Here is a 23975-nt window from a genome sequence, read left to right as displayed (position 1 = left end):
AGGATTTACAAAGCATTAACCCTCTTTTTGAAGGTATCCCTCAGAAATCTCCTACTGCATGATCCATTCAGATGCTCAAGCAGCAAGGCCCCAGAATCCATGCGAGATAGTGGCGTTAACCCAAAAGAAAGAGATCTAAAAATAATACAATCGAGCAGGCAGTCAATTACTTAAGAATGCATGAGTCTAGTACTTGTGCTCACGTTTCTCTCATCGCAAGAGATAATCCCATTTTAGGCCCTTTTAAATAAAAATTTAATATAGCTTTAGGGCATAAATGGCTTTCAAAGGAATAACATTGAAAAGTAAGTAAAAGATTTTTGATTGTTTCTACTGGTCTAGATTATCAATTAACAACCCTCACAAAGCTATTGATTGAAAGATAGAGAATTATTACTTACTGAAATTAGGCTAAAAATAGTTCATTCGGTTCGATTGTTGAATCTCTTTAAACAATCTTAGAGAAAATTAATCTTGATGCACCCATATATCCGGTGGGTGTAAGGACATTAAGGGCAATAATGGCATTTAAGTATAAAGGGAAAAATTATGACAAAGAAAAAATTTGAATGGCAGAACTTCTAGATGCAAAATTGTTATCAATTCAAGGATTTGCAAATAAAAAAGCAAAATAACTAAAATAAAATATTAATATTGATTTAACTGAGCAGCAAATTGTTTCTAGATACTATTATTTATCAAGAAAGAATAAAAATGAGCAAATAAAAACTATTAACATATCCAAAGAAAAACATAAAGAATTAGAAGATTTAACATTAGCAGAGATAACAACTGAATATATAATTGAAAAATAATTAACAACACAAAAACATTAAAAAAACAATATAATTAAATATATAAACTTTAGTAAAGAAAAAGATCCAGAAAATGGGCTTTTGAAAGATTAATCTTACATAAAAAATTTAGAAAAGAAGAAGATCTTAAAGAAATATACACAAAATATATGAATTCATATGAAGCAAAATATGGAACAAATAAATGAAAAACAATATCAATACATATATAAAAAAGCAACAAATGAGAGTGAATTTAATTGGGAGAATCCAGAACAAGAAGCAAATAAAATATTAAAAGAACAAGCACAATATATACAAGAAATAAATACAAACCAAACAAATGAATTTGATATAGGGAAAGATTTATTTCAAATAAAAAATAAAAAAACTTAAATTTAAATATAAAATATAAATATTAACAAATACAAAAATTATAATACAAGATGAATACCTTATAGAAACTATTAAATATCACCAATTATTAAGAACTCTAAATAAAAAGCAAAGAATAATACATGATAACTTCATATTGAAAAAAATAAAAAAACCTAACAAACAGCTGTGCTTATTTTTAACAAGAGTAGAAATTGGAAAATTAATGCTTTTAAATACACTTATAAAAGCACTCAAATGATAAACCAAGATATAAATAATGAACCACGACAAACAGTATTAATAACACCACCTACAGGAAAGTAGTTTGTAATATAAATGGTTCAACAATACATTCAGCTTTTATATTTCGACCATAAGCATCAAAACAACGTCAAACAATATTAACAAATGACACATTAGATAAATATAAGAGAAAGTTTTCAATAATAAATTGTTTAGTAATAGATAAAATATCAATGGTAAGTGCAGAAATGCTACAAGATATAAGTAGAAGATGTGAAAGTTTCAAAACAACATATGGAATAAACTTTGGTGGGATGGATTGTTTATTTACAAGTGATTTCTATCAATTCAATCATATATTTGAAGCACCAATTTATTCAACAAAAACATATGGACCTGAAAATAATGTCTCTATATACCACCCATGGAAAAATAATATTAAAGTTTATGAACTTACTAAAATAATGAGGCAAAAAGATGATATAATCTTTATAAAAGCTTTAAATAAAATAAAAATATGAGAACAAACAGATAAAGAGCTAGAATATATAAAGAAACAAGTCACCACAGATACATATAACACAGAATACTATTCGATATTTGCAACTAATGAACAAGTAAAAACACATAATGAAAAAACAATACAACAAAAAGTCAAGATATAATTATAAAAGCACAAGACAAACATGGAAATTCCTGTCCTACACATTTCATGCTGCCAGATAACACAAAAAAAACACAAGGACTACATGAAATATTACATTTGAAAAAACAACATGGCAATTGAAATAACACAAAATACAACAACAAAAGATGGATTAGTAAATGGAGCAAATGGAGTAGTACAAGATGTAACCCAGATTGAAGAAAAACAAATAATGTGGATAGAATTCCCAAATATAAAAACAGGTGAAAAAACAAGAGCTAAAGAAAACATAACAATAAACCAAAATAATGAAAAAAAAAACTGGACACCAATAAAAAAAACAAGAATAATAAATATTACTAAAAATAAAAATTATGTTATAAGTAGAACCCAATTTCCAGTACAACCATGCGCAAGAAGAACAACACATAGAGCACAAGGATCAACAGTTATGCAATTAGGATATGACTCATATAAAACAAAATATCTAGGACAAGCATATACAGCATTATCAAGAGCACAAACACTAAAAGGTATACATTTATATAGACCAATTGAACATAAACATATTAAAATCAATAAAGATGCAGCTAAAGAAATATTAAGAATGACAACAGAAGCACTATGGCAAATTGATTTAATAGATTTACAAGAAGAAAAAATAGCTAACCAAACAATTATACAAGTTCTAAATACAACATCTATTACTGCACATAAAGACGATATAGAGAGTGATTCACAATTATTAACATCAGATATGATATGTATGCAAGAAGTAAGAACACAAAAACATGAGGATTTAAATTTTAATAAATATAAATCATATATACATGAACATTGCATACAAATGACTATAAATCATAGAACATCTAAAAACAGAAACATTGGCAATGTCATATGTATCACTAGAAAAAAAAATTTAAAAATTAAAGATAAAAAATTTACATAGAAAACCTGGAACAAATATACAAATATTCATAAAACAACTACAAAAATATATACAGAAAATAGATAATAAAAAGCCAGTAATAATTACAGGAGATTTCAATATTGACTACCAAAAAGAAGAAGCAAAACCACTTCGAACAATAATGGAGAAAGAAGGATGCATATAAATAATAAAGCACAACACATGTAATAATAAATTAATAGATCATATATGGATAAAAGATATAATATATACAAAAGCAGGAATAGGACCTGCATATTGGACAGATCATAACAAATTATACATCCTAATAAAAAATATAAAAACAAAAGCAAACCATGCAATGCAACACACAGCAATTTTATTTACTAGATTCAACTCTCTTTTGTCCAAAAAACTTATTCACAATAATTTCTAGCATAAATTTTGTTAAATCTGCAAGGAATTGCCATACCACTTCTTCCAATCCCACTGGGCAATGATTTGTGGATGACAATTGCATGTATGCCTTTTAATTTTCTACTTTGGTAGCATAACTTATCAACATGTTGCAGTGTTAGTGATCAAGCTTTATCTATTCAAATTTGAGTGTGTGCTTATTCTCATTTTCTCAAAATAAGTGGTGGCCAAAGGTTTTGCAACCTCTCCGCCACCTTTTGCTGCAGTGCAAGCTCTAGCGAGGCGAGCCAAAATTGCATGGATCATGCATGCAATTGTAGAAGCAACCATTTGGGTAGAGGCCAACGTGGTCTCCGGTCGTCTTTGGTCTTCACACCGGTCGTTGATCTGGTTTTTGACCTCGAGAAAGCATTCCATTTTGCTGGAAGCTTGAAGTTGATCGGTGGAGAATGAGCCTAGCACCAGGGGACAGCCATTAGCCCGCGGAGGTGAGAAAGTGGGACTGAGGTCCATTACATTCTCTAATGGAATGTTGTTTCTACGGGAGAGAAGCCAGGATCTGGCTGGCTGTCGGCCTGAGGCTCCTGTTTGGATGTAGCATGCTCCGAATCTTCTCTGCCAATTCCTGGTTTGCAATTTCCCACTCCTTTGGGAAGATGCCATCCTTAGCCAGCTGCATCGTGGAGTCTCTGTCTTGGTTCTCGGGTGAGAAGCGGCAATTGAGCTCGAAAAGTATCATCCCCAGGCTGAAAATATCGGAAGCCATCTCATTCTCGAGTTGCTTTGGCGAGGAGTACATGCCTGTCCCAACTTTCCCACCCTCTCTCGGGAGCGACAACTTCTTCTTCGCTGGAAAAATAAATATGAGAACCTCTGGCAAGGAGGAAACTAGAAAACTACGTACCCAGCCCGAAATCTCCCAGTTTCAGGCGATTATAGTCGTCGAAAAAGATATTCTTCGGAGCGATGTCTCTGTGAATGATTTTTTTTTCATGCAGGTACTCAACAGCTTGAACGAGCTCGTTGAACGCTGCCACCGGGATCAAGGCTTTTGGATCTTCCAGCATATCTTTTAACGAGCTGTAAAAATGGCTTGTCAGCTCGAAAAAAGGAAAAAAAAAAAAAAAAAAGGGAAAGATTTTACACACTGGTACCTCGTGCAGTATTGCATTTGGATGTACACCACACAACCCCCACCAGGCTGCTCCTCCCACCAAGAAGTATGATATTTCACAATGTTTGCATGAGCCAGAGTTGAAAGTGTTCTTGCTTCCTTCATGACACTCTCAAGGTCTTTCCGGACATGGATCTGCAAAGCATAGATTAGAGAGCTTTGGTTCATGACATACACTCCAAGCTCACCTGCTTTACCGCGTACACTTGTCCGTCAAACTTGTGTCGGCACATGTAAACCACACCGTCAGCACCTCTTCCAAGCTGTTTGATCAACGTGAATTCTTCATTGAACTTGGTGTTGATGTGCTTTGTTCCCAGCTCACCGCCGCAGAGATCCTTGACAATGTAATTAAACGTCCTCTCCGACAAATCCTACACATACAATTAGAGAAACACTGTGACAACTCAAAACAAACGCTTACTCCGGACGCCTTGAGGCATCGCGCGGCATTGAGCAATGTTGAGCTCAGCTCATCCTTGGTTGCAGCTGAAAGTGGCTCCGGTGCCCTCCTCAAATGAGGAGGAGTGTATCCCTGGAGGAGGAGTAACGCAATCGTTGTGTGTAGCCAAAAATGGAATGTACCTTTTTAGTCATGGGAGGAGTGGAGCAACACCGAGGCCCTGCCAAGAATGCACCGGCCGTTTTGAGGTAATCGCTGTGGAGGAAAACTGGCTGTGCTGCCGGAGACCAGAACTGCATCGCAGATCTCAGCACGTTTACCACGGGGCCACGCAAAAAGCTTCCGGTGAACACAGTCTTCTTCACGTTCTGTCCGGCAGCGGTGAGCGAAGCTATCTGGGAGATGTTGTTCACTATCATCCGAAGGAGTGACATAGCAATGTCCTCCTCTCGCCAATGCCCTGTGGATTCACCCCAGCTCAATTTTCCAAGACTCGCAGCTATGGCCGAGTGCGGGAGCTTGGCCTATTGGTAAAAAAGAAAAGAATAACGTTTAGATAAAAAAAACACTGTTCTTACCTCTGTTGACGTGGTCCCATGCATATCTGTGACGAGCAAATCCACTCCAGTACTTTCTCCATTGGAGCACAAGTCCAAAAAGCTTTGAAAACTAGAAAAAAACACCAAAAAAATTTCATGTTAACATTAGAATATTGCTGTTTCACCTTTGACAGGAAGTTGCAAGCGATGAGAGGCCGCGCAGTGCACCGCCACCTATGGTCGTGCCCGAAACTCTTTTGAAAACATTATGGCCTTCCACCTGTAGGTTCACGTTAGCTTCTTTTGTGGAGCTACTTTTGTGGAGAAAGACCCCTGACCTTGATCATGTTCACGCCTGTGCCAAAGTTGACGAGCAGGAACGGGAATAAAGGATGTTCCTGCTGATTTTTTGCGTCCTGTAGCATGAACGTTGCTCCTGCTACTAAGCACTCCATGTCGGGTAGGATTTCCAGTTGAATGCCCAAGTGCTCTTCGAAGATGCGGGAGTGCCGGAAAACCCCCTCCCCCGTGGCCTGTGTAATGGCAAATGCTACGAGGCGAGAAAATTCAATGAGCTAGAGACCTTAATCGTTGTGATGCCTTGGGATTGCAGCGCGTCAAGACACTCACGGATTGTCGAGAATTCTTTGAGCTCGAGGTAGCCTCCACGGCAGGGGAGATCCGATCCCGCCATGGGAGTCGGCAAGAAACGCGCGACCCGGACCATAGAGACCCCTGGACAGACCAAAACATGGATCCATGAGGATGAGGAACAAAGAAATGCTGCTAAGCACATTACCAATGTCCAGAGCCACGGCATCCCGATCGCCGTCGCCCGGAGCACCATCGCCTTCGCCCCGAGCGCGATCGTCAGCGCTTGCTCCCGGCGCCATCGCTTGCACAAGAAGGAATATACCCACGCTCCCTAGAAATATGCCAACGCGCAAAAGTGACGCACGTCACTGCCGCCCGTCCAGCCCGTAGCCCGTGCAGCGCGGCCCCGCGCGGCATCCGTCGTGACTGAAACCAAGGGGCAAAAAAGAGAAACAGGTCAGATCGGAACGCGCGGGCTTCGTGGTATTTTCAGTCTTGCGAGTGACATGTACAGGGAAGATTGGATCCTTACCAGCTTCGTCGCACCGGATCCCGCCTCTGGGCAAATGCTGTAAGATGAAGAGACTGCACAATGACACAGCCAATTCCAGCCCCCGCTCCATGGATCTCGGGGACAAGGAACCGAGCAGAATCAGGAACTTGAAAAGATGTCAAGTGATTGTGAAGAAGCAGTCCCCTCACATCTCTTGTCGCCGGAGCTGTCTCTCTCGTACAAAAGACCCCGTGCGGCATCCTGCTCCTCTCTTCTACTCTAGCAGTGTACGAGAAGCAAAAAGGATTAAAGAGTTTCACAAGCAAGCATATCGAGAAACGAGCCACACCCTTTCCTTCCGATTTTCTCCCCTCTACATGCCATGCTTTGCTCGGCCTTGTAAGATTCTGCGTGGCATAGCTTTTTATCATATATAACCACAGTAGGATTACATGCACAGCTTGGGGCGACTGATTGCCCTGGCAAGGTTGGATTCGAGCAGAGGGAGCGGCAGTGAGAGCAGAGCAGCCCTCACATCCACATCAGGCCCATAAGTTGCAAGTGTTTCCAGATGCGGCCACAAATCCATGAGCACCCGATCGTTGCCACTGCTGCTGTTCCGAAACATTGGCACCACAATCCCGCTCTCCAGGTTCATTCGGAAAGAATCCCGGAAATCATCCACCCACACCACCCTGCGCAAATCCCTCCCAAAGCTCGGGCTGTTCAAGTCCTTGTACTCCTTGATGGCATCACTGCCACTGCAAGAGTCCCTGGACAGCCAAAACGCCACCAGCGAGCCACTGGGATCGATCTTCTCCCGCATCTTCTCCACGTACGCTCTCTTCCCCAGGCTGAACACCACCACCTCGAAAAGCTGCGATGCTTTGCTGAGGAAATCATCCAGACCAGGGCGCTTGCAAACCCAGACGGGCTGTTCTTGAGGATCAAACTCCACCACAAAATCGAGCTTCGCGTGTAGCCCCGCTTGCCGAGACGTTGCAATCAGTGTGCCGTCCAAGTCGAGGATCAAAGTCGGCTTGCCTACCTTGTCAACGTGTTGAGCTTCTAATTGTGCCATACATCGCTGTAGCGTTGGGTGTAGGGCTTTATATAAGGAACTTCGCCCTTTTTAGAGGAATATTCTTGATACTGTTCAAATGCATATGGAATTGAAGGAATGTAATTTATGATCGTGACAAATAAGGGCCTTTTATTACTTGAACACTTTTTATTAAAGGAGCTCCAAAAAATGGTAAAAAGCCAAAATATATAAAGTATTGGAGTCCGTGGCCATCCGTGCCAGCGATAAAGAGAGAAGCTAGACGCGAATTAGCCATCGCTGCCACTTTCAATCCAGTGGACTGGGAACCTTGCTTGCCAATTCCCCAAAATCTTCAAATAATTCCATGGAAGAATCTAATCCTCCACAAAGCGCAGCAATAAGCGTATATTTTGACACGCCATTATCCAGCCCTACGTGGTCCTATCGACAATCTTTTCCGCATGAATCTATCACCCGGAGATCGTTCTCCGCGAGGTTGAGCTCCTGGAGCTCCGGACGATCCACTCGGGCACGCCACCAGAGAAAGAGTTCCCAGGCAAGCGAAGAACTTCCAGCCGCGACAAGCTCTCGAGGAAGGACGGGATTTCTCCGGACAGGAGGTTGTAGCTCAGATCCAAGCTCACCAGCATTTGACACTGGCCAAGCTCCGGAGGGATCTCCCCGCTCAACGAGTTGTGCGAGAGGTCGAGGGAGCTCAGCCGGGACAGCGATCCAACTCCGGCTGGGATGGAGCCCGAGAGCCGGTTCTCGGACGCTCCCAGAGCTTCCAAGCTCTCGCAGCTGGCGATGGAGTCCGGGAGATCGCCCTCGAGCTGCAGAAACACGTACCTCAGGGACTTGGACCAATGGGCGAAGAGCTCGGGTGGGCACACTCCCGGAGCTCCAAACTGGCGAGGCTGGCTCCAGGGAGGGGACCCGAGAGAGCGTTGTGGCTCAAGCTCAGGTTTCGCAAGGATTCGAGCACGCGAATCCGCGGAGAGATTGTTCCTGGCGAGCGAGAGCACCTGGAGGTGGTCGAGCTTGAGGAGGCCCCGTCCCAGCGGTCCCGAGAGCTCCAGGCCATCGAGCGTGACTTGGGTGACTGTCCCGGATTGTGGGCTACACTGGATCCCGGTCCAGTTACGCGGGCTCGCCGAATCCTCGCTCCAGGAGGCCAGCGCTCGTCGTGGGTCGTGAAGATCCGCCTTGAAGACGATGAGTCCCAGCACATCATCGTTCTCGGAGCTCTCAACGGGTAAAGCCAGGGAAAGGAAGAACACCATCACCACCACCATATCCAGTCTTGCTTCCGCCAATCTATCCTCACTTTTCCTCGCTAGAGATCGGGTTCTTCGATGACCCATTAGCGAGAGCAGCTCTCGATCGCTCAATGCAACAGCGCCACCACCGCCATGGATCCGACGAGAAAGTGTGAAGAAAAAACACTAGAAATCTATGCTATCCACGACGAGAGAGCTTTCGATCCTTTCAACTTCCAGGCAGTCAACTCGCGACGACAAAAAAAAGGAAGTTTTTCGTGACCCCACAATGCAAAAACTCTCGCTCGCCATGACTCGAGCAACTGGCGTGTAACCATGGCGAGATCCAAGATCAGCGTGGTGGAGCATTATAGAACTTTGGATGGATGGCTTGATTGAAAGGGCGTTGGATGCCACTGCTCTCTCTCTCTCTCTCCCTCTGGATCCATCTATTATCAGTGACAGACCTCTTTAACCTGGTATACGAGTGCTGGCTTGGCTATGGCGTGGCTGGCTTTCTCTTTACCATCCACAAGTCTGGAAAAGCCTTACCGCCGCCACAAATGCACGATGAGAGACACACCACCCGTCCTGAAAGCGAAAACTGCTAATCCTTCTAAGTTGCGCTCAAAGCAAAGAAGCTGGAAAACCAGAAGAAGAAGCAAATGAACTTAAAGATCATCCTATGATTCAAGCAAATAAGAGAAACATTTGGAATCTTTTAGACTATAAACCATCTATTTAGGACTAAATTCATTCTTGTATATAAGTAAGGGTTTAAACCCTAATTAATATATTTATTTTTATATCCTAAACACTCACATTAGTGGAGATGAAAGGCACTGCAATTTATCCTTGACGGGCAGAGGTTTTTGGCAATGTTTGCTCTAGTATTTGGGATCATGTTTTTTATTTTTATTTCTTCATTATTTTTTAGATTTAAATTTGTATTAACTTTTTGCAAGTTCTAGAATTTTAGCTATTGTTGTGCTTAAATTTACTCTTTCTTTTAATCTTCATTGCATTTTCTTCTTTTACCATGCTAAGTTGTTATCAATCAAGGAGTATGTTATTTAAGGTTATTTATTCTTTCCTTTAATCTTCATTACATTTTCTTCTTTTACCATGCGACATTGTCATTAATCAAAGAATATGTCACTTGAGGCTATAAATGTTACTCCATTAGATTGAGCTTTTAGTGTTGTAAGGTGTGATTATTTTGGTTTAAAGTTATAGCTTCAAAGTTGGTTTAAGCATTTAGCTATTGCACACGAAGTTACAATTGATTTATCGTAATTTTATAGTTGACTAATGCTTATATGATGGCTTTGGATTTTGTTTTAGTCATGGTTGTCAGTAACTTTGTTACCAGTTTTGTGGGAGTTTCAAATTCTTGTGGTAATTTATAATAGTCTAACAAAAGTTTTGAATGTTCCACCTGATCACTTTATTCATCTTCCGGAAAGGAGGATGGTGTAAGGTTTATAAATATATATATATATATATATATATATATATATACATGTATTATCCTGCCTAGATAATACACTATTATAGTACTAAAGCATATGGACCGTTTATTTGGGACTAAATTTGGTTCATTCATTCTTGTATATAAACAAGGGTTTAAACCCCAATTAATATACCTGCTTTTATAATTAAGTATATATAAGCGCTCATAAGGGGCTCCTAGCCTCAATTGCGACAAGCATGAAGTATTGAAACTAACTTGGGGATTTGAGTATGGTCCCCTCAAGATCAATCACGATGCTATCGTCGTTCCCAACCGCTGCATTCTCCACTGGCTCCAATGGATTGCTCTTGTCCTTGGCAAGCGTCAAGAAAATCATGTTAAACTAGTGAATTGATTGAGGATTGCCTCTCCCTGGAGGTTTGAGCTGAGAGCCATGATCCAGGATCAGAAACCCACCACAGCAGTACTGATTGATTGCCCAGAATCAATCAATTAACCTGGAATGCATCCATAGATGGAGCTTAGATCTTCCTTTGTATGGCTCCCTATTATGTGAGTGGGCAGTGGGTAGAAAACAAAGATCAGTGGAGGAGGGAGAGTCTTTTCAAAGAGGAGTCATTGGGAAGAGCAAATTGATGGACAGTGACAATCCATGCAAAAAACAATCTTTCTATTCCTATTCCTTCCTCTTTTTTAAAGCAACGGACGAAGGGAGGGAGATTGTAGCTGCTGAGGAGTGGAGTCAGGCTGCTTCTAGCTTCAGCTTGGATGATGATAAGTATCTGGGGATGATGTTTACAACAAGGAGAGTCAGTACATGAAAAGGTTCAAAAGGTTTGTCACCTGCGGAATTGGTTTATTGTCTACCCTAACCCTAAGTTTGGCAAGTTGACGGATTTTAATTTTTAGCTCAAAGTTGATTCTTCAAAGTGAAGTCTAGTTTATTTTTGGCTCTTTTTACTAATATAAATTAACTAGAGGTAATTTTATTTAATCAGTCACGTAGATATGTCAAATTTGGATTGTGCTATCGATATTGTTCAGTCGTCACCCGCTAAGGATTTGTCAACAAAAACAAATTCTTATGAAGGTTTGGTTTTTCTCTTTATTCTTTAGTATTTCTTGATTTATTTCTTTTTGGTTTTGTAGTTTCACAAGCAAAGAGAACAAAGTTGACCATCCTAAAAGCCACTATAGCATCACTTGTATTTGAAAAAGTAAATTCAACCAAGATTCTTGAGTTGAAGATTTTATCTATATATGGTTTTGAAATCCTTTTTTTTCTGTAGTGTTTATTTTCTTTTTGCCTAGGTATGGAACTTATAAAGTTCATCTTGCAAAGAACACTCTGTGAAGTGCAAAATATTTAACTTATATAATGAATTGTACAGATAGGCATGGCTTGCAAACTTTAACTGTATATGGCAATTCATCCATATGTGCGTGATTATATAATAAATTTATGGTTGGCAAATGTTTCTCACTTACAAGGTTCATAATTTTTTAAAAAAAATTAACAAGATTATAATTCTCTCAATTCAGATGGGTTGAACGATAGAAAAACCCAATTTACCACCATGGAACTTCAGAAAAAGTTCTTTATATTATAGATTCTTCTATCATTCAAATTATAGATGATTTTCATGTTAAACTAAGATTACAGCCAACTAGAGGTGCTTCTATATCATCTTTAATGGCTACTAGAGTTTATCCACAAGCTATACATGCTGTTGTAATCAACACTAGTATTTTTCCTAAAATAAAGATTGCTTCTTCTGATAATCCATTGGATGTAACTATGGTAATGTTTTTTTTCTATTTAATTTTCTATTTCTAAAATATTTTTCACAGCTCTATATGCATCTGGAGTATGAAGAGCAATATCATCATATTGTAGTAAATTTATATGTTGGATACATGCCAAAGTTTTTATTTTTTAATATTATGAAAAGCATGAGTGTGTTAGGTGATTTAGCAACACTTGGAAGTACTTTATTTTTGCCACTAGTTGATTCAAACGAAATTCAGAGGCTCAATGAAGTTTATAAAACGCATTGTGGCCTCACTCTTAATTACAAGGTAATGTAAATTGTTTATATCTCCTTTCAACTCTAACTTCCAATTATACAGATTAGTAAATATTTCATCCCTAACAACCAACAAAGCCTCGCTCAAGCTGAAAGTCTTTGCTCAGAAACCAGCTGCAAAACCTAACAAAGCCAGGATGTTACTCAAGACCTTCTTATCCTATGGGAGCTTATGTGAATGTAAAGGAAAAACGAGGAAGAAAGAAAAAACAAGGAGGGACAATCACACACCTTGTGCTGGATCTGTCTTCTAACTATATCCAATGCCCTGTGCAATCCTTTGACCTAGTGTAGTGTAAAGAAGACAAAGACCACTCCTAAAAGACTTACAAAAAGAAAATTTCACCTTGTTTTGATAAAGTTCTTTCTTTCCTAACTCATTTTGCTGAGGAATCTTGAGGATTTACAAAGCATTGGCCCTCTTTTTGAAGGTATCCCTCAGAAATCTCCTACTGCATGATCCATTCAGCTGCTCAAGTAGCAAGACACCAGAATCCATGCGAGATAGTGGTGTTAACCCAAAAGAAAGAGATATAGAAATAATACAATCAAGCAGGCAATCAATTACTTAAAAATGCACGAGTCTAGTACTTGTGCTCACGTTTCTCTCATCGCAAGAGATAAGCCCATTTTAGGCCCTTTTAAATAAAGATTTAATATACCTTTAGGGCATAAATGGTTTTCAACGGAATAACATTGAAAAGTAAGTAAAAGATCTTTGATTGTTTCTACTGGTCTAGATTATCAATTATCAACCTTCACAAAGCTGTTGATTGAAAGATAGAGAATTATTACTTACTGAAATTAGGCTAAAAATAGTTCATTTGGTTCAATTGTTGAATCTCTTTAAACAATCTTGATCAACTAAACAATCATAGAAAAAACTAATCTGGATGCACCCATCTATCCGGTGGGTGTAAAGACATTAAGGGCAATAAGGGCATTTAAGTATAAAGGGCATAATTATGACAAAGAAAAATTTTGAATAGATAGAACTTCTAGATGTAAAATTGTTATCATTTCAAGGATCTGCAAATAAAAAAGAAAAAGAACTAAAATTCAATAATAATATTGATTTAACTGAGTAGCAAATTGTTTCTAGATACTATTATTTATCAAGAAAGAATAAAAATGAGCAAATAAAAACTATTAACATATCCAAATAAAAACATGAAGAATTAGAAGATTTAACATTAGCAGAGATAACAACTGAATATATAATTAAAAAATAATTAACAACACAAAAACATTAAAAAATATATATATAACTAAATATATAAAATTTAGTAAAGAAAAAAATCCAGAAAATGGGCATTTGAAAGATTAATCTTACATAAAAAATTTAGAAAAGAAGAAGATCTTAAAGAAATGTACACAAAATATATGCATATGAAGCAAATATGGAATAAATAAATGAAAAACAATATCAATACATATATAAAAAAGCAACAAATGAGAGTGAATTTAATTGGGAGAATCTAGAACAAGAAGCAAATAAAATATTAAAAGAACAAACACAGTATATACAAGAAATAAATACAAACCAAACAAATGAATTTGATATAGGGAAAGATTTATTAAAAATGAAAAATTAAAAAAACTTAAATTTAAATATAAAATATAAATATTAACAAATACAACAATTATAATACAAGATGAATAACTTATAGAAACTAGTAAATATCACCAATTATTAAGAACTCTAAATAAAAAGCAAAGAATAATACATGATGACTTTATATTGAAAAAAATAAAACAACGTAACAAACATATGTGCTTATTTTTAACAAGAGCAGGAATTGGAAAATTAATGCTTTTAAATACACTTATAAAAACACTCAAATGATATTATAAAACAAACCAAGATATAAATAATGAACCATGACAAACAGTATTAATAACAACACCTACATGAAAAGAAGCTTGTAATATAAATGGTTCAACAATACATTCAGCTTTTACATTTCGACCATAAGCATCAAAACAACGTCAAACAATATTAACAAATGACACATTAGATAAATACAAGAGAAAGTTTTCAACAATAAATTGTTTAGTAATAGATGAAATATCAATAGTAAGTGCAGAAATGCTACAAGATATAAGTAGAAGATGTGAAAGCTTCAAAACAACATATGGAATAAACTTTGGTGAGATGGATTGTTTATTTACAAGTGATTTCTATCAATTCAATCCTATATTTGAAGCACCAATTTATTCAACAAAAACATATGGACCTGAAAATAATGTCTCTATATACCACCCATGGAAAAATAATATTAAAGTTTATGAACTTACTAAAATAATGAGGCAAAAAGATGATATAATCTTTATAAAAGCTTTAAATAAAATAAAAATATGAGAACAAACAGATAAAGAGCTAGAATATATAAAGAAACAAGTCACCACAGATACATATAACACAGAATACTATTCGATATTTGCAACTAATGAACAAGTAAAAACACATAATGAAAAAATAATACAACACATACAAAGTCAAGATATAATTATAAAAGCACAAGACAAACATGGAAATTCCTGTCCTACACATTTCATGCTGCCAAATAACACAAAAAAAACACAAGGACTACATGAAATATTACATTTGAAAAAAAAACATGGCAATTGAAATAACACAAAATACAACAACAAAAGATGGATTAGTAAATGGAGCAAATGGAGTAGTACAAGATGTAACCCAGATTGAAGAAAAACAAATAATGTGGATAGAATTCCCAAATATAAAAACAGGTGAAAAAACAAGAGCTAAAGAAAACATAACAATAAAGAAAAATAATGAAAAAAAAAACTGGACACCAATAAAAAAAAACAAGAATAATAAATATTACTAAAAATAAAAATTATGTTATAAGTAGAACCCAATTTCCAGTACAACCATGCGCAAGAAGAACAACACATAGAGCACAAGGATCAACTGTTATGCAATTAGGATATGACTCATATAAAACAAAATATCTAGAACAAGCATATACAGCATTATCAAGAGCACAAACACTAAAAGGTATACATTTATATAGACCAATTGAACATAAACATATTAAAATCAATAAAGATGCAGCTAAAGAAATATTAAGAATGACAACAGAAGCACTATAGCAAATTGATTTAATAGATTTACAAGAAGAAAAAATAGCTAACCAAACAATTATACAAGTTCTAAATACAACATCTATTACTGCACATAAAGACGATATAGAGAGTGATTCACAATTATTAACATCAGATATGATATGTATGCAAGAAGTAAGAACACAAAAACATGAGGATTTAAATTTTAATAAATATAAATCATATATACATGAACATTGCATACAAATGACTATAAATCATAGAACATCTAAAAACAGAAACATTGGCAATGTCATATGTATCACTAGAAAAAAAATTTAAAAATTAAAGATAAAAAATTTACATAGAAAACCTGGAACAAATATACAAATATTCATAAAACAACTACAAAAATATATACAGAAAATAGATAATAAAAAGCCAGTAATAATTACAGGAGATTTCAATATTGACTACCAAAAAGAAGAAGCAAAACCACTTCAAACAATAATGGAGAAAGAAGGATGCATATAAATAATAAAGCACAACACATGTAATAATAAATTAATAGATCATATATGGATAAAAGATATAATATATACAAAAGCAGGAATAGGACCTGCATATTGGACAGATCATAACAAATTATACATCCTAATAAAAAATATAAAAACAAAAGCAAACCATGCAATGCAACACACAGCAATTTTATTTACTAGATTCAACTCTCTTTTGTCCAAAAAACTTATTCACAATAATTTCTAGCATAAATTTTGTTAAATCTGCAAGGAATTGCCATACCACTTCTTCCAATCCCACTGGGCAATGATTTGTGGATGACAATTGCATGTATGCCTTTTAATTTTCTACTTTGGTAGCATAACTTATCAACATGTTGCAGTGTTAGTGATCAAGCTTTATCTATTCAAATTTGAGTGTGTGCTTATTCTCATTTTCTCAAAATAAGTGGTGGCCAAAGGTTTTGCAACCTCTCCGCCACCTTTTGCTGCAGTGCAAGCTCTAGCGAGGCGAGCCAAAATTGCATGGATCATGCATGCAATTGTAGAAGCAACCATTTGGGTAGAGGCCAACGTGGTCTCCGGTCGTCTTTGGTCTTCACACCGGTCGTTGATCTGGTTTTTGACCTCGAGAAAGCATTCCATTTTGCTGGAAGCTTGAAGTTGATCGGTGGAGAATGAGCCTAGCACCAGGGGACAGCCATTAGCCCGCGGAGGTGAGAAAGTGGGACTGAGGTCCATTACATTCTCTAATGGAATGTTGTTTCTACGGGAGAGAAGCCAGGATCTGGCTGGCTGTCGGCCTGAGGCTCCTGTTTGGATGTAGCATGCTCCGAATCTTCTCTGCCAATTCCTGGTTTGCAATTTCCCACTCCTTTGGGAAGATGCCATCCTTAGCCAGCTGCATCGTGGAGTCTCTGTCTTGGTTCTCGGGTGAGAAGCGGCAATTGAGCTCGAAAAGTATCATCCCCAGGCTGAAAATATCGGAAGCCATCTCATTCTCGAGTTGCTTTGGCGAGGAGTACATGCCTGTCCCAACTTTCCCACCCTCTCTCGGGAGCGACAACTTCTTCTTCGCTGGAAAAATAAATATGAGAACCTCTGGCAAGGAGGAAACTAGAAAACTACGTACCCAGCCCGAAATCTCCCAGTTTCAGGCGATTATAGTCGTCGAAAAAGATATTCTTCGGAGCGATGTCTCTGTGAATGATTTTTTTTTCATGCAGGTACTCAACAGCTTGAACGAGCTCGTTGAACGCTGCCACCGGGATCAAGGCTTTTGGATCTTCCAGCATATCTTTTAACGAGCTGTAAAAATGGCTTGTCAGCTCGAAAAAAGGAAAAAAAAAAAAAAAAAAGGGAAAGATTTTACACACTGGTACCTCGTGCAGTATTGCATTTGGATGTACACCACACAACCCCCACCAGGCTGCTCCTCCCACCAAGAAGTATGATATTTCACAATGTTTGCATGAGCCAGAGTTGAAAGTGTTCTTGCTTCCTTCATGACACTCTCAAGGTCTTTCCGGACATGGATCTGCAAAGCATAGATTAGAGAGCTTTGGTTCATGACATACACTCCAAGCTCACCTGCTTTACCGCGTACACTTGTCCGTCAAACTTGTGTCGGCACATGTAAACCACACCGTCAGCACCTCTTCCAAGCTGTTTGATCAACGTGAATTCTTCATTGAACTTGGTGTTGATGTGCTTTGTTCCCAGCTCACCGCCGCAGAGATCCTTGACAATGTAATTAAACGTCCTCTCCGACAAATCCTACACATACAATTAGAGAAACACTGTGACAACTCAAAACAAACGCTTACTCCGGACGCCTTGAGGCATCGCGCGGCATTGAGCAATGTTGAGCTCAGCTCATCCTTGGTTGCAGCTGAAAGTGGCTCCGGTGCCCTCCTCAAATGAGGAGGAGTGTATCCCTGGAGGAGGAGTAACGCAATCGTTGTGTGTAGCCAAAAATGGAATGTACCTTTTTAGTCATGGGAGGAGTGGAGCAACACCGAGGCCCTGCCAAGAATGCACCGGCCGTTTTGAGGTAATCGCTGTGGAGGAAAACTGGCTGTGCTGCCGGAGACCAGAACTGCATCGCAGATCTCAGCACGTTTACCACGGGGCCACGCAAAAAGCTTCCGGTGAACACAGTCTTCTTCACGTTCTGTCCGGCAGCGGTGAGCGAAGCTATCTGGGAGATGTTGTTCACTATCATCCGAAGGAGTGACATAGCAATGTCCTCCTCTCGCCAATGCCCTGTGGATTCACCCCAGCTCAATTTTCCAAGACTCGCAGCTATGGCCGAGTGCGGGAGCTTGGCCTATTGGTAAAAAAGAAAAGAATAACGTTTAGATAAAAAAAACACTGTTCTTACCTCTGTTGACGTGGTCCCATGCATATCTGTGACGAGCAAATCCACTCCAGTACTTTCTCCATTGGAGCACAAGTCCAAAAAGCTTTGAAAACTAGAAAAAAACACCAAAAAAATTTCATGTTAACATTAGAATATTGCTGTTTCACCTTTGACAGGAAGTTGCAAGCGATGAGAGGCCGCGCAGTGCACCGCCACCTATGGTCGTGCCCGAAACTCTTTTGAAAACATTATGGCCTTCCACCTGTAGGTTCACGTTAGCTTCTTTTGTGGAGCTACTTTTGTGGAGAAAGACCCCTGACCTTGATCATGTTCACGCCTGTGCCAAAGTTGACGAGCAGGAACGGGAATAAAGGATGTTCCTGCTGATTTTTTGCGTCCTGTAGCATGAACGTTGCTCCTGCTACTAAGCACTCCATGTCGGGTAGGATTTCCAGTTGAATGCCCAAGTGCTCTTCGAAGATGCGGGAGTGCCGGAAAACCCCCTCCCCCGTGGCCTGTGTAATGGCAAATGCTACGAGGCGAGAAAATTCAATGAGCTAGAGACCTTAATCGTTGTGATGCCTTGGGATTGCAGCGCGTCAAGACACTCACGGATTGTCGAGAATTCTTTGAGCTCGAGGTAGCCTCCACGGCAGGGGAGATCCGATCCCGCCATGGGAGTCGGCAAGAAACGCGCGACCCGGACCATAGAGACCCCTGGACAGACCAAAACATGGATCCATGAGGATGAGGAACAAAGAAATGCTGCTAAGCACATTACCAATGTCCAGAGCCACGGCATCCCGATCGCCGTCGCCCGGAGCACCATCGCCTTCGCCCCGAGCGCGATCGTCAGCGCTTGCTCCCGGCGCCATCGCTTGCACAAGAAGGAATATACCCACGCTCCCTAGAAATATGCCAACGCGCAAAAGTGACGCACGTCACTGCCGCCCGTCCAGCCCGTAGCCCGTGCAGCGCGGCCCCGCGCGGCATCCGTCGTGACTGAAACCAAGGGGCAAAAAAGAGAAACAGGTCAGATCGGAACGCGCGGGCTTCGTGGTATTTTCAGTCTTGCGAGTGACATGTACAGGGAAGATTGGATCCTTACCAGCTTCGTCGCACCGGATCCCGCCTCTGGGCAAATGCTGTAAGATGAAGAGACTGCACAATGACACAGCCAATTCCAGCCCCCGCTCCATGGATCTCGGGGACAAGGAACCGAGCAGAATCAGGAACTTGAAAAGATGTCAAGTGATTGTGAAGAAGCAGTCCCCTCACATCTCTTGTCGCCGGAGCTGTCTCTCTCGTACAAAAGACCCCGTGCGGCATCCTGCTCCTCTCTTCTACTCTAGCAGTGTACGAGAAGCAAAAAGGATTAAAGAGTTTCACAAGCAAGCATATCGAGAAACGAGCCACACCCTTTCCTTCCGATTTTCTCCCCTCTACATGCCATGCTTTGCTCGGCCTTGTAAGATTCTGCGTGGCATAGCTTTTTATCATATATAACCACAGTAGGATTACATGCACAGCTTGGGGCGACTGATTGCCCTGGCAAGGTTGGATTCGAGCAGAGGGAGCGGCAGTGAGAGCAGAGCAGCCCTCACATCCACATCAGGCCCATAAGTTGCAAGTGTTTCCAGATGCGGCCACAAATCCATGAGCACCCGATCGTTGCCACTGCTGCTGTTCCGAAACATTGGCACCACAATCCCGCTCTCCAGGTTCATTCGGAAAGAATCCCGGAAATCATCCACCCACACCACCCTGCGCAAATCCCTCCCAAAGCTCGGGCTGTTCAAGTCCTTGTACTCCTTGATGGCATCACTGCCACTGCAAGAGTCCCTGGACAGCCAAAACGCCACCAGCGAGCCACTGGGATCGATCTTCTCCCGCATCTTCTCCACGTACGCTCTCTTCCCCAGGCTGAACACCACCACCTCGAAAAGCTGCGATGCTTTGCTGAGGAAATCATCCAGACCAGGGCGCTTGCAAACCCAGACGGGCTGTTCTTGAGGATCAAACTCCACCACAAAATCGAGCTTCGCGTGTAGCCCCGCTTGCCGAGACGTTGCAATCAGTGTGCCGTCCAAGTCGAGGATCAAAGTCGGCTTGCCTACCTTGTCAACGTGTTGAGCTTCTAATTGTGCCATACATCGCTGTAGCGTTGGGTGTAGGGCTTTATATAAGGAACTTCGCCCTTTTTAGAGGAATATTCTTGATACTGTTCAAATGCATATGGAATTGAAGGAATGTAATTTATGATCGTGACAAATAAGGGCCTTTTATTACTTGAACACTTTTTATTAAAGGAGCTCCAAAAAATGGTAAAAAGCCAAAATATATAAAGTATTGGAGTCCGTGGCCATCCGTGCCAGCGATAAAGAGAGAAGCTAGACGCGAATTAGCCATCGCTGCCACTTTCAATCCAGTGGACTGGGAACCTTGCTTGCCAATTCCCCAAAATCTTCAAATAATTCCATGGAAGAATCTAATCCTCCACAAAGCGCAGCAATAAGTGTATATTTTGACACGCCATTATCCAGCCCTACGTGGTCCTATCGACAATCTTTTCCGCATGAATCTATCACCCGGAGATCGTTCTCCGCGAGGTTGAGCTCCTGGAGCTCCGGACGATCCACTCGGGCACGCCACCAGAGAAAGAGTTCCCAGGCAAGCAAAGAACTTCCAGCCGCGACAAGCTCTCGAGGAAGGACGGGATTTCTCCGGACAGAAGGTTGTAGCTCAGATCCAAGCTCACCAGCATTTGACACTGGCCAAGCTCCGAAGGGATCTCCCCGCTAAACGAGTTGTGCGAGAGGTCGAGGGAGCTCAGATTCTCCACTCTCAACTCACCTTTAGTTATGCTCTTTAATTCCTATGGTTTGGTTTTATCCCATTACTATTTGCTTTTTGGCCTCATACATTTCCTTTGGATATTCTTCTCCAGACTAGGAGGATAGATTTGCATTTTCTACCATGCTTTAGCAAGTATTCTTAAAGATGAACCTACCTGATAGCCTAGGGAGTGGTTCTTCAATCCGAGTATGGTCACCTTATAATTCCACACACCGGGATTAATGTTGCTACTTATGGGCCTTTATATGCCCATCACTAGCCTTGCCAAAATTCCATTTTTAGCTTTGTCCAATTCGGGTAGATGGTCTTCTCCCATCTCCACAACCTTCGACGTTTGGATAGCACCTTTTATCCATCATTCACTAGGGATTTAGTCCCTTGGATTGCCCTTGCGACACCAAACACCACCTCCTTGTGTTCTCGAGTGTTTAGGTGTCCTAATGATGGCCTCTTTGACAATGAGCATTCCCTTTTACGACATTGACTTACTATATCGCAACATAAGCAATTTATCCCCTATACGGGTATATTTAACTTCTTTATGCTAGAAGTCTTGGGTAGCTACCTTTTACTAGTTTAACCGATTATTTTGCACCTTTTGCTTAGTTGCCTCATAGTTGTCAAGTCTTACAACTCATTGTTGATGCTTTCACACCTCCATCATTATCTAGGTCACCACACTCCAATTGCATGCCTTCCGCTTAGGTTATGCCATTCCCATTTCCATTAGGTTTCCTTTGAGAAGGGGTTCTCGTGAACCCATCACCTCACCTTAAAGCATCATGTCTTAGCACATTCGATGTCTCCACACCATCAGCTCCACGAGCCTACCTTTATGACACTTCTTACTTGTGTCTAGGTCCTTACCAAAACCACTACAATTCTTTCTCATACCAACTATCCGTTAGCACTGCACCATAAGGTTTACACACAACTTTATGTTAAAGTTGTTTTCTTCTGGGAACACCTTCCCCACCGCTTTAGTATGGCACATTCTGCTATCAATAAGATACTCACCATTCTCATACTTGGATTTTATGATCCTCCCCAACCTTCATGGGGCACAACACACCATAGTCCAAATGTTTTTTACCAATCCCTTAGGACCATTTCTTGACTCTACTCAAGTCATCCCACATTTATGGACTTTGTTAATCCACTGACCCGTAAGGTCCTATTTTTCAGGTGTTAGCTCGCTGGAATACAATTGTGTGTATTCATGCCTTACTCATAAAGACCATCTTTGCAAATGTTACTCCAACACTTTATTATTTTCCGTTCTCTATGGGCTACTTTTGCCCTTTAGGACTATCCGTCCATATGATGAGAATACCAACTCATCCTCTAAGCACACCCCCAACTCCTTGGGTTTATTCTAGCATTTATAAAAAGTAGCCTCAGGTACCATTTCAAGGACCTGTGTCCTTTTTTATATTTGACCTCCCACGGTTATTAATTCTGGTCTCAAATTGATGAGCACCAACCTCAACTATTTGAGGATAATCTTGTAACTCCTTTATTGTTCTGGAGTCTCTATCTTTCCCGTGATCCCAAATATAGTTGTTTATCATAACTACCTTAGCCAGTTTGCTGAGCCAAATGCTTATTTGAATCACATCCTCAACTCTCTGAAGAAACCCTTATATTGTTCCCAAGATCCCAAAGTTGTTCCTTTACTAGCCCTTTTCTATCCATCACATTGTGCACAAGTTCATGCATGAACTTGAGTGGAGAGCCATATCTTCTTGACATGCTACTCCTTAAGGATAAGTCCATACCTAAGACCTTCCAATTCAATACAAGTGGTGATATACTTAGCCATCAATAAAAGTCGGACTAAGGAACAACTCCAATACCAAATTGTAAGAGACTAATTTTTCCATTCTACTTTAGTCACCTAACCCCCTCTCCGATCACTAGGAAGAGTCTCACTCACAACCTCCATAAGTCCAATTCAGGACTTGGGGTCTGCTAACCCCGAGAATGGCATCCATGCCACTTAACCTTTGCACTTGGTTCAAGTGCTCCACGTGTCCGATCCCATGACCGACACCCCAAGGTACCACCAACATATCAACTCATTACGCTACGCCATACCCATTCACCTTGGTCACATTAGTGGTCTAACACCACTTGTGTTGCAATCCCGTCTCTCAACGACTAGACCATCCGTCCATGAATGATCATCCTAGATCCACTCCTTAGCATCTTTAGGATGCCCACAAATATGGGGAACAGCCTTCCCCAATATCTCTATTCTGGTCCCCACCAAGTCCCTTTCTGTCCATGGCCGTGTTTGCCAACATTGCCACTAGATCAAGGCCCATAGGCCCGACCACTAAGTCCCACTATCATTTGGGACTTCCTCATTGTGTGACTGTGTCCTTGATTACCACACCAAAGAGCTACTCCTCTTCCTTTCCACAATCTGGGACTTTGGGACAACATTTTGGAACACCATAGCCCTACGCGAGCCTCATGGGTATTCTCCCTGCCTTCTGCCTTTAGGTGTTCTAGCCATGGGCTTAGAGCGAGGTTCCGTTGAGCCACGCCAGGTATCCAAGTAGGTAGTGCCACCCACACTTGGACTGCGAGCATCGACCATTCGATCTCCCGGGGGAACTAGAGCTAACTCTTGAACACTTCACCAAGCTACCCTGCTTGTCGGTCTGTATTCACTCTAGTCTTGGACTTCCCAATGGTCAGTTCAT

The 23975-nt window shown here is 40.2% G+C and overlaps 2 protein-coding genes across 2 annotated transcripts; both read right to left on the bottom strand.

Annotated features, from left to right (window-relative positions):
* Nucleotides 1-3549: 3549 nt before the first annotated feature.
* LOC9662404 (wee1-like protein kinase 2) lies at nt 3550-6723 on the bottom strand. Its single transcript, XM_002990483.2, has 12 exons — nt 6631-6723; nt 6304-6524; nt 6088-6239; nt 5843-6037; nt 5690-5784; nt 5544-5634; nt 5148-5489; nt 4987-5097; nt 4751-4936; nt 4543-4697; nt 4293-4468; nt 3550-4237 (listed from the first exon to the last, which is right to left on the bottom strand). The coding sequence occupies exons 2-12, from the start codon at nt 6395-6397 to the stop codon at nt 3927-3929; spliced, it is 1908 nt and encodes a 635-aa protein (XP_002990529.2). The 5' UTR covers nt 6398-6524; nt 6631-6723; the 3' UTR covers nt 3550-3926.
* A 9712-nt stretch (nt 6724-16435) lies between these two features.
* On the bottom strand, nt 16436-19609 carry LOC9631573 (wee1-like protein kinase 2). Its single transcript, XM_024664330.1, has 12 exons — nt 19517-19609; nt 19190-19410; nt 18974-19125; nt 18729-18923; nt 18576-18670; nt 18430-18520; nt 18034-18375; nt 17873-17983; nt 17637-17822; nt 17429-17583; nt 17179-17354; nt 16436-17123 (listed from the first exon to the last, which is right to left on the bottom strand). The coding sequence occupies exons 2-12, from the start codon at nt 19281-19283 to the stop codon at nt 16813-16815; spliced, it is 1908 nt and encodes a 635-aa protein (XP_024520098.1). The 5' UTR covers nt 19284-19410; nt 19517-19609; the 3' UTR covers nt 16436-16812.
* Nucleotides 19610-23975: the final 4366 nt, after the last annotated feature.

The sequence above is a fragment of the Selaginella moellendorffii genome, unplaced genomic scaffold, assembly GCF_000143415.4.
Source record: "Selaginella moellendorffii unplaced genomic scaffold, v1.0 SELMOscaffold_109, whole genome shotgun sequence".
NCBI classification, from domain to species: Eukaryota; Viridiplantae; Streptophyta; class Lycopodiopsida; order Selaginellales; family Selaginellaceae; genus Selaginella; species Selaginella moellendorffii.
The sequence above is the reverse complement of the archived record's forward strand: the minus strand, read 5'-3'. Positions and strand labels throughout refer to the sequence as shown.

What these genes read in the sequence shown, in the direction of transcription:
- LOC9662404 (XM_002990483.2), bottom strand. Translation starts at nt 6,397, where the DNA reads ATGGCGCCGGGAGCAAGCGCTGACGATCGCGCTCGGGGCGAAGGCGAT. An exon ending in CTCCTCCCATGACTAAAAAG is followed by an intron (nt 5,098 to 5,147) that starts GTACATTCCATT and finishes CTCCTCCTCCAG; the next exon opens with GGATACACTCCTCCTCATTT. An exon ending in AAGTGTACGCGGTAAAGCAG is followed by an intron (nt 4,698 to 4,750) that starts GTGAGCTTGGAG and finishes TATGCTTTGCAG; the next exon opens with ATCCATGTCCGGAAAGACCT.
- LOC9631573 (XM_024664330.1), bottom strand. Translation starts at nt 19,283, where the DNA reads ATGGCGCCGGGAGCAAGCGCTGACGATCGCGCTCGGGGCGAAGGCGAT. An exon ending in CAGGCGTGAACATGATCAAG is followed by an intron (nt 18,671 to 18,728) that starts GTCAGGGGTCTT and finishes GTGAACCTACAG; the next exon opens with GTGGAAGGCCATAATGTTTT. An exon ending in GATGCCTCAAGGCGTCCGGA is followed by an intron (nt 17,823 to 17,872) that starts GTAAGCGTTTGT and finishes TTGTATGTGTAG; the next exon opens with GATTTGTCGGAGAGGACGTT.